The sequence below is a fragment of the Nothobranchius furzeri genome, chromosome 5 (genome assembly GCF_043380555.1).
Source record: "Nothobranchius furzeri strain GRZ-AD chromosome 5, NfurGRZ-RIMD1, whole genome shotgun sequence".
Taxonomy (NCBI): Eukaryota; Metazoa; Chordata; class Actinopteri; order Cyprinodontiformes; family Nothobranchiidae; genus Nothobranchius; species Nothobranchius furzeri.
Genome location: NC_091745.1, coordinates 17,816,344 through 17,835,608, shown reverse-complemented (window position 1 = coordinate 17,835,608; position 19,265 = coordinate 17,816,344). Strand labels below are relative to the sequence as shown.

The 19,265-nt window shown below is 42.8% G+C and overlaps 1 protein-coding gene across 1 annotated transcript in view; it reads right to left on the bottom strand.

Moving 5' to 3' along the window:
- Positions 1-13,066: 13,066 nt before the first annotated feature.
- The window catches only part of rab40c (RAB40c, member RAS oncogene family), a 60,269-nt gene continuing 54,070 nt past the window's right edge, over positions 13,067-19,265 (bottom strand). The window contains exons 3-6 of the mRNA XM_070551491.1: positions 17,626-17,686; positions 17,471-17,548; positions 15,200-15,422; positions 13,067-13,562 (exon numbers count right to left, since the gene is read on the bottom strand). Of these exons, the coding sequence (XP_070407592.1) occupies positions 13,288-13,562; positions 15,200-15,422; positions 17,471-17,548; positions 17,626-17,686 (637 nt within the window). The 3' untranslated portion in view covers positions 13,067-13,287. The remainder of the gene's footprint in view (positions 13,563-15,199; positions 15,423-17,470; positions 17,549-17,625; positions 17,687-19,265) is intronic.

Genomic DNA, 19,265 nt, shown 5'->3' with positions numbered 1-19,265 from the left:
CTTTCAGTAAACAAATCAAGCTCCGACACAGTGCTTTGCTCTGCGGTGCTTCGTTTTGGTGATACAAGCTTCGAATCCTGCGTGTCACAGGTAACATCACTAATATCCACTCCTGCCTCTTGTCATCATGGGTTCTGCATCTTGGGTCCTAACCTCCTGCTCCTAAACGTGACATACTGTGAATACAGACCTGTGTGAGCGAGTGTGAAGGTCATCGCTAAACATCTTCAAAAACATTATTTAATTAAGTACTGATTCATTATAGTTATTATGATTACCCAAAGCATAATAATCATCCATTTGATTAAAATACATTTATAATGAGCAAAGTGATAAAATTATTATTTAGCATTAATAAACAAAGAAAGCATAAGGCTCTTTTATTATGACTAGATTGTGTGAGAATTCCTTCTTCTGGAGCTGCAGGTGTTAGATGTTGTGGCTTCTTTCAGACTTGCTGTCGGCTCAGGTCTTAATCTGTGGGTGAAAGTTGCTGCGTGACCCAGCTTTGACCCAGCCGGGCAAATACGACCTTTGGCACAGAAAACTCATACTTCCTCACGTTACACCTGTATGTCGTTTTCTCACTAAAGAGAGAAAACAATATGTTTTATACTCCTGTGTGCACTTTCGTTTGGTAGCAGTTGCAATTTTTACTTTCTTTGTGATGTTGTTATGTTTATTAAGAGAATGAGACTGACTAGAAAAGTAAAGATTATTTTGTCAATGATTTAACCAGGGTATCTGCGGGTCCTTAAAAAGTCTTAAACTAGCTTCTCCAAATTTAAGGCCTTAAAAATCCTTAAAAATGACAAATAATCCTTAAATACAGTTTCCAAAGGTCTTAAATTACCAAAGACCCAATAAACAAGATTCTTTTATTTCTATAACATTTTTGTGAATTTCTAGTTGGTGTTCAGCATTTTTTGTGTATGATGTTGGCGTAAGTGGAACCGTACACATTCAGTTGGTTGTGAAAGGGGGCTATTTTAAATGAGCACATTAGCTGGTTAAGCTGGGAGCATGCGCCATGGGAAAGTGTAAGCTTAATGGTAACTGGATGGCTAATCCCCACGTTCGCAACGTAGTTAGCACCGGTTCCAGGCAATAGCTGGGAATTATAGCTTAAATTTATTTTTTAAAATAGCTTAAATTTGGTCAAAGTGGCCTTAAAAAAGGTCTTAAAAAGTCTTAAATTTGGCTCCCTTAAACCTGCAGATACCCTGTCTAATCTTTATGGGAAATAAAGCAATCCTCTTGTACGTACCATAATGAAGTGCATTTTTTGTAAGTTGATAGATTAATCAAAAGCAATACAGTATCAAATAGATCCTACAAAGAGAAAGAGAGAGGAAAACATTGTGATGTTTTAAAACCAACAGTGAGCTGCTAAGTGTTTGTGTTGAATACTTTCAAGTCTCATCATGAATTATATTAAACCAAATTGCATCGTATAAAGTCGGACCGTATCGTCAGCAGGGATGAATCGTATCAAACCGTATCATCAGAGGGTTTCACTATATCGCTAATGTATCGCTGGCAGCGTATCGAGATGCGAATCGAATCTGCCTCAGTGGCGGGGATTCGCATCCCTAATGTAAACAAACTACACAGGTAACAAATCACACACTGATGTTTTCCATCCAGTCAGAGTCGCTCTTTGTTCAATTCCACATTTGAGAAATAAGAAACAAGCAAAGCAGAACAGGCCTACTTCCTGAAATTAAAAGGCGGACATTTCAAAATAAAATGGTAGGATTTTGAAAAAAACACGAATGTAGTTGCTGTAGTTATATAGTGATGCCCAAATGAAGCTCCATGAAGCAATGCCACTTTTCAGCCACACAGCTTTTCCCAGCAATGGGTCTGAAAGCTTCATTTAGTTTATTCAATCACTTTTATAGTGACACCTGCTGGTGGAGTTGAACCATGAAATTCAAGTCATCATAATAGCAAACCTCGTGTCTAACATGCGCTCTAAATACTTGTATGTTTTATGAGTCTTCTGCCCTTCATCATTTTAGTTATGATTCTCATCCCCTGCTGTTTCTCTGTATAAAGGTGGTGTTCGTGTGTTCACCCCATTCTTCCCCTGGTAGAAAATCCCTAGAGCACGTACCAGAAACAATGTTTCCAGCCAGCTGCACCTTGATTCAAACTAAATAGATATGGAAATATGTTTTATTTTCATGAAAAAAGTAAAGATGACTGTTGTTACTTTATCGTTCAGCTTGTGGCTGACAACAGAAAGTGGTTTGTTTGCATGTGCATCACACGTCTGTGTAAACTCCATCCATAAACCAAACCACGTTCTCAAGTAAATAGGTGAGTGTTTAATTTCAGAAGTCGTAATAAAACACTAGCTCTGATCAGGCCAGCTGACTGCCATGGGCCCAGGACAAGATTAAATTAGATGGGCCCTCACACCGTGGATCAGTGTGGGGAGTCCTTCGAACACCTCCCAAATCCCACTGGCCCTTTGTCCAGTGAAGAAGCAGATTCTGGAGACTTTGGGTTGGGCTCTGGTGCTAGAACACCGAGGTAGTCAAAACGGTCCTCACTGGGAGGGCCCCAGGGGTGGATGAGATCTAACCAGAGTTCTGGATGTTGTGGGGCTGTGTTGGCTGACGCAGCTCTTCAATATCGCATGGACGTTGGGGGCAGTCCCACTGGGGTGGTCCCCTTATTTAAAAATGAGGACAGCAGGGTGTGTTCCAACTACAGGGGGATCACACTCCTGAGCCTTCCTGGTAAGGTCTATTCAGGGGTTCTGGAGAGGAGGGTCCGGCGGATTGTTGAACCTCAGATTCAGGAGGCGCAATGTGGTTTTCGTCCTGGCCGTGGAACACTGGACCAGCTCTGTACCCTTAGGGGGATCCTGGAGGGTGCGTGGGAATTTGCCCAAACAGTCTACATGTGTTTTGTGGATTTGGAGAAGGCGTTTGACCGTGTCCCCCAGGGGGCCCTGTGGGGGGTACTCTGGCAGTATGGGGTACCAGGCCCTCTGATACTGGCTGTTAGGTCCCTGTATGACCGGTGTCAGAGCTTGGTCCGCATTGCCGGCAGTAAGTCGGGTTCGTTTCCGGTGAGAGTTGGACTCTGCCAAGGCTGCCCTTTGTCACCGATTCTGTTCATAACCTTTATGGACAGGATTTCTAAGTGCAGCCAAGGTGTGGAGGGCATCCGTTTTGGTGGCCTGAGGATCAGGTCTCTGCTTTTGAGAAGTTGTCCTGTTGGCTTCATCAGACCGTGATCTCCAGCTTTCACTGGAGCGGTTCACAGATGAGTGTGAAGCAGCTGGGATGAGAATCAGCTCCACTAAATTCAAGACCATGGTCTTGAGTTGGAAAAAAGTTGAATGCCTGGTCCAGGTCAGGGATGAGGTCCTGCCCCAAGTGGAGGAGTTTAAGTATCTCGGGGTCTTGTTCACAAGTGAGGGGAAGATGGAGCGGGAGCTCGATAGGCGGATTGGTGCTGCATCTGTAGAGATGCAAGCATTGTATCGGTCTGTCGTTCTGAAGAGAGAGCTGAGCTGGAAGGCGAAGCTCCGACAAGATCTGTTGCTTGTCTACATTGAGTTGAGGTGGCTCGGGCATCTGGTTAGGATGTCTCCTGGACACCTCCCTGGTGAGGTTTTTCGGGCACGTCCAACTGGGAAGAGGTGCAAGGGAGGACCCAGGACACGCTGGAGGGACTATAAGCCGCTTACACATTAGTTCAGTATGTCTCTCGCCTTGGGATCCCCCAGAAGAACTGGCCCAAGTCGCTGGGGAGAGTGAAGTCTGGGCCTCTCTGCTTGGGCTGCTGGACCTGCGGCCCAACCCCAGATAAGCAGATGAAAATGGATGGATGGCTAGCTTACAAAGGAAAACAAGTCAAAGTCGAAGTTTTATTTTATTTTTCATGCCAAACAAACGTCAGGAACCTTCAGCTCAGCAGCCTGCTTAAGTGATCTAAACTCCAACACCTCCTCCATTCATGGATGTAATTTTCACTTTAGAAGTGTGTGTGTGTGTGTGTGTGTGTGTGGGGGGGGGGGGGTGGGGGGGGCATCTTTAAAGTATGCTCTAATGGGAAACAGGCTTCAACACAAACGGTTGTTTTCCGCTTGGTCCTAGAGCTCAACCAGTGTCAATTTAACATAGCGTAATATTGTTTTTGGATGGTAAAAAGTGCAGGGGTCAAAACTTGACTTTGGAAAAAGTGGGGGGGACATGTCCCCCCCCCCCCCAAAAACTTACTTCCATGCCTCCATTACATTGAAGACAACTTTCCTCCCAGGTCAGGGAGATCTTTTCAGTGCTCCAAGCAGACATTTGACAGCCTTCTGTCCTAAACTCCAGATAATGCCGGTATGAACCGTCTCTGGAGCAGCCTGGAGACTGCGTTTGGAGACAGCAGTTTTTAAAATGAGGCTGAAAACCTACTTTTATGATCTGGCTTTTAATTCTGTGGGTTAGCAATTGTTAATGTTTTATATTTTGTAGTTCTCATTTGTGGTTTTAATTATGTCTGTACCGCTATGTGTTTTTAATTGTTTTACTCTTTTGTTGTACAGCATCTTAGTGCGGGGGTCGGCAACCCGCGGCTCTTCCATCCATCTGATGCGGCTCTCTGTGCTTGTAAAATAATGAATGGATATTTAAATAAAATGCTTTATATTTTACTGCATAAATTTTACATCTGTAAGCTAATTCTAAATTGATTCTAAATTCTAAAGATTGTCTGCGTAAACCCGAACAGGTCCAACCCGGTCTCACTGTGAGACCGGGTTGACGCGTCACGCTTGTGCGTAATCATATAGGCGCATTCTGAGCTGAAGAGGATGTGAGATTCTGGAATTCTCCTCAGACGGCTCCTGGATGTGTCGCCACATTGGAGACAGGAACAAGCACTATTCAGCCAAAGTTTCATAATCAGGGAACATTTTCTAAGTGACAATTCTCTCTGAGAGACAGGGTTTGGAAAACACTCGCTTCAGTCGGAGGAATCTTCCTGCATGCGCTCTGGTTCTGCGACGCACTCCAAGCCAATCTCCACATCTTCAGCTCGCTGTGGACCGTACGTATGCGCTGACAGCGAGCTGCGCTGAGCAGTGTCCAGCTCAGATGAGAATCTTTTCTTGAGTGATTTAGCTACATCTGCGATGTGCGTAACGAATAAAGTGTCAGTTCGTCTGCATGCGTCGGGGTAATTCTTTCTATTCTTTCTCCGTCAAAATAAACGGTCAAATACGGGAACTGTCCGGTCAACACAAGCCCTGCTTTTAACTGTTCTGTTTTCTTGTGAAAATTGTTGCAAAGAGATATAATTTAACTTGATTACCACCAGAGCCAGGCGCACTGCGCCGTTATCTCCGTCGTTGTAAATGAGGGAAAAGCAAATTGATCGGATCCTTTTCTGACTGTCCCCACCTACAAAGTTTAATTACAACAATCAAACGTGACAGAGCCTGGATTTGTATTCTGAACAGTCTAAACATGTTTTAAAAAGAAACGTATGACAAAAGTGGCACCTGCTCAGTAAAACCACCAACAGGGTGAAAAATATCAAAATATTGTAGGCAGAGACAGGCTACAACTTCTGGATCCATTTTATATAAATTGTTTTATTGATTATCGTCTTATGAAAGATAACTTTGACGTACATGAGCGACCGGGACTCGCTGCTGTCACTTGTTGTGATTGGTTAAAACAGCTCTCTGCTGTCTGAGGGTAGGCCCTGCCCACAACGCCACAGCTGCTGTGGCTCCCAGTGTTTTCTTTACTGTGGGAAACGGGTAATAATGGCTCTTTGATGGGAACAGGTTGCCGACCCCTGTCTTGGTGGCATGCTCATGCCTGTAAGGTGCTTTATTGAAAAAGGCTGAGTTGAGTGGAGTTTGGCAGCTGTTAGGACCTCTGCAAAAGCAGTTGTTACTCTTTTGGTTATACCAGCTGTGTGAGCAGTTCCTTTAGAAGAGAGGCAGCATGCAAATGACCAAAATTAAAAGATGTATTTTATTATGCTGAATAAAACAATGACAGTTGTATCTATTTTGCATTCTCTCTCTCTCTCTCTTTTGAGTCTCCAGGACTGTTTTCTGGTATTTTAGTTCTGGTTACAGAACCAACCAGAACAAAATAAATTAAAACAAAAGGTTTCATCACTTCATGACTCATCATCACAAATACTAGCCTGGGGCAACGGGGTGTAATTCATGAGGCATGTTGATCTTCAACCTGTCCTGTCACTGGAAGGAGACAGGCCTGGGACGACGGGGCAAATGTCATCATTCGTGGCGGGGAGGGTAATAACAGACCAAAAACATGCTGTTGGGTTCAATCAATCAATCAATCAGATTTTATTTATAAAGCGCTTTTCAAGCAAAGTGCTTCTTTACAAAATTACACCAAATTCCCATTACAGTTTAAAAACATTAACAGAGCATTAACATGCTGTTGGGTTGAATTTAGCATTGATATGATTGTAATTCCTTCACTGATTTTGACTGAATCTTGGACTAAATATAAAATGATTCTGCATTGTGTCTTTTTCAGGCTCTGAATGAAAGCATTGACTATGGAGAGCAGCTTGTAACCCAGGCTGGATGCTGATCTCTCAGTTATGCCTGTCTTACCATCAGCTGTCGTCTGTACATAGAACACCTACAGAGACTGGGTGAGGTGGGATGCCAGATAAAAAGTTCATTACCACAGAACATATCTAGTCATTTACATCATAAATCAGGTTGTCCACACTGGTGTAAGTGACTGTAGACTAACAGTTCTGTACACAGGGAGGGTCACACATCTCTGGTGAAGGAGCTGAAGCGAGATCTGAAAGTTAAAGCTATCTATCTATCTATCTATCTATCTATCTATCTATCTATCTATCTATCTATCTATCTATCTATCTATCTATCTATCTATCTATCTATCTATCTATCTATCTATCTATCTATCTATCTATCTACAGTATCTGATCCAGCAGGTGGCAGCCTTCTCAAACAAACACATAATGGTCCATAAAGAGGAAAAATATTCGTTCTCATTTTTCAATAGCTAAAATTCTCAAGTGAAATTTTTAAAAATTTGAATATTGTATGGATGCAACGACACCACTTTTTCCCAATCCGGTACGATACCGATACTTGGATCTGAGTACTCACCGATACTTCTACCACACAAAAAAATGCAATGAATTGGAATACAGGTTTTATTTTATTCTCTGCATGCAACAGGAAAAGACTGTGAGGTAGATAAAAAGTAAAATGTGTTAATAGAAATGATCACAAAACTAAAATATTAGGTGAACAGAAATGACAAGTTACAATGAAGTCACTTTCAAGCAACTGCGTAGGTGTCGGCTACTGGTATCTGTTAACTTTTAACGGTGCATCCCTAGAATATTGTGCAAAAGTCAATTTATTTCAGTAAAACAAATTAGACTGAGAGACCATCTAAAGGCTCAGGGACCCTTTGCAGGTGTTTTGGTTTAATTAGCCGATTACAGTGCAACGCTTTGAGTCTATTGAACCTTTTCACAATATTCTAATTGTCTGAGAATTTGAATGTGGGGTTTTCATAAACTGTAAGCCAAAATCATCACCATTTAAACAAACAAAGGCTTGAAATATCTGGCTTTTCATCATCATGGATTTTCACTGCTCATTGTGATCTGTACTCACTCGTTAACTGACCATTACTCCATTCTCGCAGGTTGGTATATCTATGTACAAAACAATCATCAGTAGAACACAGTCACATCTTCACTCATTACTCATCACTTCTAACAACCAGTGCAATTTATGTTCATGTAACTTAATCACTATGGTCAATCCCAAAGCTCTCCTTTGGCCGCTCCTCATTCCAGTTTGCTGCTTCGGACGACTGGAATGAGCTGCAAAAATCACTAACTATCGCTCACTACCTACATCCCATTATCTACCTTCAATAATTCATTGAAACAATAGGTTCTGATCAATGTGCTTCTGAGTACTTAAAGATTGCTTCAAGTCTGTTTTGATTGCTTGTACATATTATATATGAGAAGAACAATCATTTTTATGTCCAACTGTTTTTATCTTATCTGTTCTTTGGTGTAAAGCTAAATATATGTTGGTTGCTGCTGCCTCTTGGCCAGATCGTCGTTGTAAATGAGAATAAGTTCTCAATCGACCCATCTAGTTACATTCACCTAAAGGATTATTAGGAACACCTGTTCAACTTCTCCTTGATGCAATTATCTAATCAACCAATCACTTGGCAGTTGCTTCAGTGCATTTAGGGGTGTGGTCCTGGTCGAGACCATCTCCTGAACTCCAAACTGAAGGTCAGAATGGGAAAGAAAGGTGATTTAAGCTATTTTGAGCGTGGCGTGGTTGTTGGTGGTCTGAGTATTTAACAGTCTGCTCAGTTACTGGGATTTTCACCCACAACCATTTCTAGGGTTTACAAAGAATGGTGTGAAAAGGGAAAAACATCCAGTATGCGGCAGTCCTGTGGGTGGAAATGCCTTGTTGATGCTAGAGGTCAGAGGAGAACGGGCCGACTGATTAAAGGCTGATAGAAGAGCAACTTTGACTGGAATAAGCACTCGTTACAACCGAGGAACGCAGTAAAGCATTTGTGAAGCCACAACACGCACAGCCTTGAGGCGGATGGGCTACAACAGCAGAAGACCCCACCGGGTACCACTCATCTCCACTACAAACAGGAACAAGAGGCTACAATTTGCACCAGCTCACCAAAACTGGACAGTTGAAGAGTGGAAAAATGTTGCCTGATCTGACGAGTCTCCATTTCTGTTGAGACATTAATGGTAGAGACAGAATTTAACGTAAACAGAATGAGAACATGGATCCATCATGCCTTGTTACACTGTGCAGGCTGGTGGTGGTGGTGGTGTCATGGTGTGGGGGATGTTTTCTTGGCACACTTAGGCCACTTTAGAGCCAACTGGGCATGGTTTAAATGCCACAGGCTACCTGAGCATTGTTTCTGACCATGCCCATCCCTTCTTGACCCCCATATACCCATCCTCTGGTGGCTACTTCCAGCAGGATAGTGCACCATGTCATAAAGCTCCAATCATTTCTAACTGGTTTCTTGAACATGACGATGAGTTCTCTGTACTACAACGGCCTCCACCGTCACCAGATCTCAACCCGATAGAGCATCTTTGGGATGAGGTGGAACGGGAGCTTCGTGTCCTGGATGTGCATCCCACACATCTCCATCAGCAGCAAGATGCGATCCTACCAATATGGACCAACATTTCTAAAGGATGCTTTCAGCTCGTTGAACCAACGCCACGCAGAATTAAGGCAGTTCTGAAGGCCAAAGGGGGTGAAACACCGTGTTAGTGTGGTGTTCCTCTTTTAGGTGAATGTATAATTCAAAATCAATGAGTATCTCATATTTGTTTCACCTTTTACATTGGATTATTGACATAAATTAACTTTTGCACCATATTCTCCTTTTCCCAGTTTCACCTGTTCAGTTTCTTTTCATTTCACACGAGCCACATGTGAAGTGTTTGTAAGATAAATGTGAAAACTACACAAACCTACTCCAACATTCAATAGTTTTATTATGAAAAAGTCTCTTCATACATGTTGCTTGAACTGTACAATCAATAATTTAAAAAAGAAAAAAAAATTCAGGTTGAAGAACATAGTCACTCTCACTTCACATCATTCAGCAGCTTCAGCCAAGAACAATAAAACAGGAATAGTGTCTTATAGGTCATTTTCTTTTAAACAAACAAGATGGATGCATTCAGAGTTCAGGCTTCCAACGGTCTCTTGCTAATGTTCCATGTTTCTACATGTGGACTCTCAGCTCAGGTGACACAAGTCTGCAATACAATGACGAAGAAACAAAACCTGGAGTAGATGGCTGAATGGAAAACAATCAGACTTCTTATTTCATTTGTGTACATGACAAACAAATAAAAGGTGCTGATCATTAAGGCACATAAAAAACTAAAAATACAAGAATCAACTTTAAATGACAGCGATTTAAAATCTCTTACATGCATTATTAACGGGTCGCTCTTGAAAATGTCTGCAGAAAAAAGGAACACGAAGAGCAGAAGCACTTGAACACTTTCCTCTTTTAAAGAACATCTTCTCTGTTTTGGTGTTTCCCATTTAGACAGGAAAACAAGAACTGCTTTTAATCTTTGTCAAGTGTCTGATGCACAAAAAACAGCAGTGATTTAAATTTACAGTAACAAGCGGATGAAGCTGAACGTCAGAAGACAACTAAACTCACTCTGTGGTGGATGTTATTTAATGATGTTAATCCTTTGAGGACCATGGATGTCTCTTAAACATCTTCAAAGCCATTTCAGTTTTGTCACAGAGAACACATTTTACAGCAGAATTTTTATTTTTGTTATTTTAAACAAACTAAAATGCCTTTTAATCATTTACTCTTTTTATGGACGAAAGTCAATATTGTTCATAAAAGTGCACCAAAATGATCTTTTCCCACCTTATTGGAAATTTCTTCCACTAGTTGTTGGATTTTTACTAACAATTTTCCATTTATTGTTTACTTCAAAGGTCGAGGGTTGGCAAGTTTTGAACGAGTCTGACATCTCTGGTATTTTATTTCATGTTTAAGTTCTGAAAAACCTTTTGTAGGTGATGAGAGTTTAAGTGTCTCAATATTAAAACTATGAAATGACTGATTTATGGAAGTTAAGTGAAAAAGTATCGAGCTGTTTTTAATGATAATGGTCAAAGTGCCATAAAGGCTGTCCAGCTAATCGACACCAGCACAAAGATGATCAGATTCTCTTTTAACATAAAATTCTGTTTTTTTTTATCTTAACTCCAAAAACCTGTCAAATTTGGATAAAAACTATTTAAAAAAAAGCAAGTTGAGTAAAAACTGACAACAGGCTGCAGATGGATGGTTTGGAAAACAGAAACCACCATCTGAAATCTGATTCTGGGTCAGTGGAAGCAGGACCTCCTCTAAAGTTACAATATCTAAAGACCAAAAGGCTAAAACGGCTTGAGATACAATTTGGGAGTAAATGAACACAAAGCAAACATGGAGCGTAATGATGAGCAAACAAACCGGAGCTAACGCTGAGTACAACCAGGCTGAAGCTGGAAAGTCACCACTGATCCAGTTATTAACACTGAGAAATAAACCTCACAGGATGAAGGAGCAGTGAGGAGAAACGAAGATGAAGCCCTGCAGAGCATCTATTATTAAGCAGCTATGAATCATGGGACAGAGCTGCAGATCAGAGGGAAGCAGAAGACGAAGACGACATGCTGCGTTCGGTCTCTGGGGAGATCCAGTCAGAACGGTTAGACAGCTAAAAGGCAGTGACTTGGAAGCGTTCACATGTTCCAAGTCATTTCTACACGAGTGCTGCTTCAGGCTCACCATAAACACAAAATCTATTTAATCAATCTCCCTCGGATTAATAAAGTATTTTTGAATTGAATTGAAAAGCAAAACACTGAGCTCTGTTTACTCGTGATGGCCATCTGTCCCACTGGACCTGAATGCAGCACAGCGACATGAAGGAAACGGAAGAATCTGACCAGAACTCCGACAGCAGGAATTCAGTTATCTCTCAATGACCAGGTCCCACTGAAGCCCACCATCACACATGGGTCTGCTGTTAACGGACCGCAATTTTGATTTGAACCGGAAAACACGAGTTTCCACGAGGCAGCTAAAATGGCTAGGACATGATCCGGCTAAATGCACCATCATAAAATCTGAAATGTAAACATTTTAATTTATTCTTTTGAACTTAAGTATTACATTAATCTGTGTGATGGCCCAACGTGGGACAGGTGCTGAGAAAAGGTTACAACCTGCTCAGTATGGGTCCGTGTTCAGCATAAATACTGGCACCAATACTCCGCCTTGGCGTGAACCTGTTCAGCAACTCAAACTGGTTTCATTTGCTTTGGAAAGTGTTGATGGAAAAACAACAGGAGAAATGTAGGCATCTGCAGACAGCAGGAAAACATGATGGAGTCCATCTAACAGGTGTCAGTCAGGAAGAAAACCACCAAAAGCCTCCCGGGTGGACTCGGTGTTCGGTTCTGACCGGAGACTGATGGTATTAGCTCCAGGCTGCAAATACTGGATGAGTTTAACTAAACGAGTGAATGTGTTTAAAATAACATTTATCGGGAGTCTAAACCCAACTACTCTTTATTTTAAGCTGTCAATCTTCCAATTTGAGAACATTTTTCTAAAAAGACAAAGAAAATATGTTGACGACAGATTTTCTGGACTAATGAACTCTTAGTAGCATCAACAATATTGAGACTAAAACACCGATTATACCATCATGATGGTGCTGTGTTCCACTGGTGACAAATCTATAACACTCCGCTGTGATGTATGGGGGGGGGCACAGGAGAATAAATCTCAATCCTGAAAGACATGCTTCTCCATCTGCTCTCCACACAACTCCCAGAAGCTACTGGATCAAAGAAAACAGGTGCAACACAAAAAGGTGAGCCCATTTCAAGTAGGAAAGATTTCCAGATTGTTTAAAAAGGAAAATATTTAGTTTCAGGAAAAATTCCAAACCTGCAGCAGGTCTGTCCTAAAAACAAACTGCACAGATGCCCCGTATGAAATTTAATCCAAACTGTCTGAAAAGGAAGTTCATAGAAAATAGAAGAGCCCTCACTGGACTATTTTAGCACGGTATCCATGGCAACAAGGCTCACAGGCTCCTCTGTTAAAAACGGCGACTCTGCGGATTTGCAGAATGTGTCCTGCGTAGTTGAAATTGCTTTTCATGACTTTGATCTTTGTAAAAGTTTACACTGATATGAAGCGCTGAGAAAAAAGTCAGACGTGGACTGGAGGCACCGCAGCAAGTCTGGACCTGAGACTTGCTTCAGGTCGAGTCCATCAGGACTTTAGGGACCTGGGTTGGAAGCTGATCAGGGACGAACAAGTTAGTAGTGTCTTAAACATTAGCTTATTGATCACTGACATCAAATGTAAGTGTGGGTAGAAGAGGAGGAAATCTAACCAGACAGAAGAGAGAAAGTGTCAAAGTGAATGAGAAGTCTTGAGACGGCATCAGTGATGCACGAGAACGTCATGCAGCATGTAGAGAAACGAAATGTGATCGAGAGCTTTCTGTACACGTAGTAACCCCTCAGACAGCGAGTGGAGCAGGTGGCGTCTCAGCGTCTCTGCTTCAGCAGAGGGATGTAGTGAGAAAGTGTCTGTAGCTGTTCACTGAAGACCCGCCCTCACCTCTCAAGAGGGTGGGACACCGCTCAGCGCCACGCAGAACTTAGGAGATTTTACAGTTGCTGCGGGTGCAGTTCTGTGGCGGACTCTGGGGTGGACGGATGGACTTCGACCGCTTCAGGCTGTTGCCTTTAGAGCCGCCAGCCGGGTTGGCCAGCGAGTAGGAACGTCCATGCATCATGACGGCGTTCATGCCGTTGGCCATGGAGAAAGACTTGAGGTGGGACTTGATGGCGACAGGCAGTGGGAGTTTGTCGATGAGATGGACTGGTGTGCAGGAAACGATGGCTCTGCAGCAGAGATCCTGGAGGCTGAAGACTGCAGGGGACGTGAAGGAGGACAGTGTTAGAGCTGACATTTTCCTAGCCGTCTCAGACGTTTTAAGTCAAGTAAAACAAAACGTGGCCCACATTTAGATCTGCTGCCTCTGCAGCAGCTTTTAGCATCATGAAACATGACTGCTCTTCTGGGGATCTGATATCATTCATATGAGTCTTGAAGACACCTGGAGCAGCAGCAGAGGGTTTTCACGTCAACGTTTCTTTTAAGAGGTCAACATTGATCAAAGAACTATTTTTAAGAGTTTTAAAAACGCTGATCGTTTTTGTTTAAAGTTTCCTTCCAGGCTCAAACTAATAAAACAAATTTAATTCTTTTGTAAAATTTGTGACTCAGCTTTTCGTTACGTGTAAGTTAAACTAACTCTCAGTGTTTCTTTCTGACTTTGTTTGAAAACAAATGCAAAATGAGTTTGGGTTAAAAGTAAATATTATTTTTTGTTTTCTGCTCCTGTCTTTGCTGATATGATGCACAGGTGAACCTGATCTATGTTGCATCTGAACAGAACATTCTTGTTTTAACTTGTGACTGAGGAAACTTCTGTGCCGCTTTGTTTTAAAACAGAAAAACCCTAACGCCGGGGACACACCGGCCGCCGAAGCACCGGGAGGCGGAGCGCTCACGAAATTCGGCCGCTGCTCCTCAGTTCAGACCAGACGCTTGTTTCTCCGCTCCGGTCGAGGCGTGCCTCGTAGTTTTTCTTTTAACCACTTGGTGTCCTCCATTTCCTCTCCGCCTTTTCTCTGCTCTTTTCCTCTACACCCCCTCACCCTTGCTGTGTGTGAACCTATGGTGTGAACCAGTTGTTAATAGCTGGCCTACGACTTTCTGCCTGTCTGTCCTGTTTGCTCCGGTGGAAAGACACCCAAAACCACACCCCTTTCACGTGGTCTCACACTCACACTCACACTCACACTCACTCACACTCACACTCACACTCACACTCACACACACACACACACACACACACACACACACACACACACACACACACACAAGTTTGCTGTGTGTGTGTGGTTTTTATGCAATGTCTGTTTACGAACACATTTGAATATTGCGGAATTGTACTTTGAAATGCTTTATTTTGTTAAATTTACCGGCCTGCCTCTTATGTCTAGGTTTGACTTCCTGCCAGAATTGACGCGGTTCACCCGCGGCTCGCGAAAAAAATAGAGCAGACGCCAACACGATCGCTGCACGGTGCTTCGGCGGCCCATGTGGTCTGTAGAATAGGATAACAAGGGCGCCGAATGAAGGTGGTCCCCGCTTCGCGGCACTTCGGCGGCTGGTTTGTCCCCGGCGTAATGCAGTTGGTTAAATTAGATCTAAGAGAACAAACTGCTTGGATCGTTGTTTAGAGCTCAGAATAAATCAGAAGACTTCAGTCTTTTCCTGAAGCCCAGCTGCGGATTAAACATCACATTAACGTCAGAAAACGTTCGGCCTATTAGGCCTGGATCTGATCATTAATTAACTTCAGAAGACATGCTGGACTTCATTTTCCACTTTAATCTCTTTTTGCACAAAGCAGACTGAGATAGAAGAGAATTAATGAGAGAAATCTGGAGATGTGACTCTTATCCGATGTCAGCTGAGCAACGTTACCATCCACACACCTCGGTTAGGCCTCCAGAACTTCTCCATGCCATGCCTCATCAGAACGATGCGAGACAGCTCCGTGAAAGACTCGATCACATTGAAGTTGCACAGGGGGCTCACTTCGAAGAAGGTCATGCCATTCTTCTCTGCATATGCCCTGGCCTGCTCCGTGGGAACTTGTCGTTTGAAGGCCAGATGAAGACGGTTTCCTACGAGGATTCGGGGCACGCCTGGGGCATGCTGGCAATAAAGGAGTAAATGCATCAAAAGACCGGTTAATCTGCTGCAGAAAACTATGATCATCTGTTTCATCAGCTTGTAAAACACAACCAGAACACTGATTATTCATCTTTAAATCCATAAAAGCTCACGAAAAATTAACCGTCACAGAGAGAAATGGAATGAGCCAGAGTCATTACACTCAAAGTGGCCAGCAGAGGTTTGTTTCTATCTCGACCAGCTGGAAGCTGTGGCTGTCTCTGATTCATCCTCATCTATCCTGACAAACTGGTAGAAACATGATGACAGCGAGAGGATGACCTCCATCCTCCTCCTCTACTCCTGTCTGTCACCACCAATCAGACTCTGTAGTCTCCTGCCTGCCATCTTCTCCTCTAAACGGAGGTCAGACTCAAACTAAAGGCAGTAGGGATGTGAATCTTGGAGCAACTTACGATTTGATTCGATTCCGATTCTTGGGGTGCCGATTCGATTCAGAATCGATTCTCGATTTAAATGGATTCACAATCAGTATTAACAAGGAGTGTCAGCTCCAGGATGAACTTCGTTGTTGTACAAGTTAGTTAAAGCTATGGGACATTTTTATTAGACTTTAAACTGGTCGTGCTCCAAAAATGCTAATTTACTATGTAAAATAAAGTGATTCTAAAACTGTAAACAGAAACAATCTTTTGACCAAAAGGCAACATTTATTTTTCTTACCTTGTAAAATATAACAAATCTGTAGTTACCTAACAGTAGCTTTGAAAGTAATACGGTCTACTTTTCAAGTATGTGTAGAAACAAGTTACATGAGTAATCCTGAGTACTCATTCATCAACTTAGAAAATAAATATGAGAATATCTCAAATTTCTGAGTATGGAAAAAATGACATCCGAGTGCCCTCTTATCAGCAGATTCAAACATAAATCATCTCAATTTATGGGACCACAAAAGTAATCGGAGTACTGACTCTCCTAACAAAGATCACAAAAGTGCATCTCCAACCTGTAACATGCCAAATGTTTGAGTTCTTGCAATCAATTCTGAATCTTTATAAATAAGAATCAGACTTGAATCGATTTTTTTCAGCACCTCTAAAAGGCAGTGACGGATGCCGGGAAAAGGTTGATCTGAACAAATGATTTGGGATCTGGAATCTTTTTGATTGAAACCACTGAGTGTACCATGTCTGCCTGTCAAAGAGGTGGCTTTCCAGATCCGTTAACCTGCCGAAGGAAGATTGGTGGACCTGAAGCTTCTCGTTTTTCAAAGAAAATGTTTTCACTATAATAAAATATTAAGTCTTTATTCAACAGTTGGGTTTCTGCACAGTGTAGCAGACGATAAGATGAACTGATTGTGGAATTTATCCACTAATAACACTGGAGAACCAAAAACCGTTCATGATCATCGGATATCAGACGGCTTATTTATATGTGCCATCTTCTCCTTTTACACACTGGTTATCCTCCATCAGAACACATTTCTGAGACCTCCATCCTGACATTATTTCTGTCACCAAAGGTGTGCAACTGAGCTAGTTCAGTAGAGGTGGAGCAGGAAAAGTCAAAATGGAACACACATTCCACAGGCCCAAAGAAAGAGGGAAACACACACACACACACACACACACACACACACACACACACACACACACACACACACACACACACACACACACACACACACACACACACACAAAGCAGACATCCTCTTTGTTTCCAAGTCAGCAGGAAGGACATGAAGTAAATCGCCTGCACACAGAGGCTGGGGGGTTCTGTTTGTCTCTTGATGTACCAGAGAGTAAGTGATGGGATCTGATCATGTTTATAGAAATGTTGCAGCAACAAAATCAGAACAAAAGCAATTATAAAGGCAGGCAAGCATGCAGTGAATTGGAACAACAATGTGGCAAATCTATGAGGTAGGATGATCTCGATGCCAAATTTTTATCCTGAATTTCTGTGTTTACATATGTCTTGGATTTTTTTTAAATTGTTATCTTTTCTGGAGACATGAACCAACCACAGTGGGACATAAATATCTGAACTCTGATCAGACTCACTTCATCGATCTCCCTGATCCATCTGTCGATGCCATCAAAGGACCACCGGTTTGTTATATCATACACCAGTAAAATCCCCTGAGGAGAAACGTACACAGTCAGCAGAGAGAAGCAGGCTGTGCTGTTGCTTTACCCTCATAGGTGCTCCTGCTCACCTGAGCGCCACGGGAATATGAGCGGAAGATAGTGCAGAACCGCCCCTGGCCCGACGTGTCCCTGTGAAGAGCATTCAAGAAAATTCAACTTTTGTCTTTTATTTAGAGTAAAAAAGCAAAAATGTCAGCAAAACACCAACACTCATTAAGTTTTAGTGGTAATTATGTTGACCTTGAACATATTGACAACATTAATTTGAATTCATATTGTAACGTCCAGCAATGGTCAGTTTTTAGGTACAGTCTGACCTTTCAACATCTGGTCAAAAAGGAGACACGAGACTGCATGTGTCCCCTTTTAATCGGCCTGCCTCCATCCAACTGGAGCTCAGAGCCTGCAGCTCTGAACACAGATAACGAAAAGTTAACAATAACGCTCTCTCCTCAAGGTCCAATCTTTCAGGATTCTTCATGCCTCCATAGAAGGAACATTGACAGCCCAGATTTCCTAAATCAGATATAAACTTCTACAACTTATAAGCTAGATAATCATTAAATAAACGTTTGTTTATTGCTACTTATAATAATTATAATATAATGAAATGTTTCATTAATCTGTGCTCAAGGATTGAAGTTTGAAATGAATGTTATGTTATGACAGTGATTGAAATATGTTTCAGCATGTTAATATGACAAGGTCGTCACCATTTGCACTCACACAAGAACAAAGAAAAGTTAAGTTAAACGTGTGACACATAGATAGTCCTTTACCCAGATCAGAGCGTCTGGTATCAATGAAGGCGTGTTTCTGAGATTCTTAATAATATTCCTCAAACTTGTCAACATCTGGTTGGCTACACAAATCATAACATGAGAACATTAAAAGACCTCTTATGATGAATTATATAAATGGAAACCGTGTTCCCTCGCCCGGACGTGGGTCACCGGGGTCCCCCTCTGGAGCCAGGCCTGGAGGTGGGGCACGTTGGCGAGCGCTTGGTGCCCGGGCTTTCACCCATGGAGCCCGGCCGGGCACAGCCCGAAGAGGAAGCATGGGTCCCCCTTCCCATGGGCTCACCACTTGTGGGAGGGGTCAAAGGGGTCGGGTGCAGTGTGTGATGGGTGGTAGTCGAGGGCGGGGACCTTGGGGGTCTGATCCTCGGCTACAGAAGCTGGCTCTTGGCACATGGAATGTCACCTCTCTGGTGGAGAAGGAGTCTGAGTTGGTGTGTGAGGTTGAGAGGTTCCGACTAGATATAGTCGGACTCACCTCAACGCATGGCTCTGGCGCTGGAACCAGTTTCCTTGAGAGGGGTTGGGCTTTCTACCACTCTGGAGTTGCTCCCACTGAGAGGTGCCGAGCAGGGGTGGGCATACTAGTTGCCTCCCATCTTGGTGCCTGTACGTTGGGGTTTACCCCAGTGAATGAGAGGGTAGCCTCCCTCCGCCTACGTGTGGGGGACGGGTTCTGACTGTGGTCTGTGCTTATGCATTAAACTACAGTTCAGACTACCCACCCTTTTTGGAGACCTTGGAGGTGGTGCTGGAAAGCGCTCCTTCCGGTGACTCCCTCGTTCTGCTGGGAGACTTTAACGCTCACGTGGGCAACGGCAGTGTGGTTGGGAGGAACGCCCCGCCGATCTGAATTCGAGTGGTGTTTTGTTTTTGGACTTCTGTTGCCAGTCATGGATTGTCCGTAA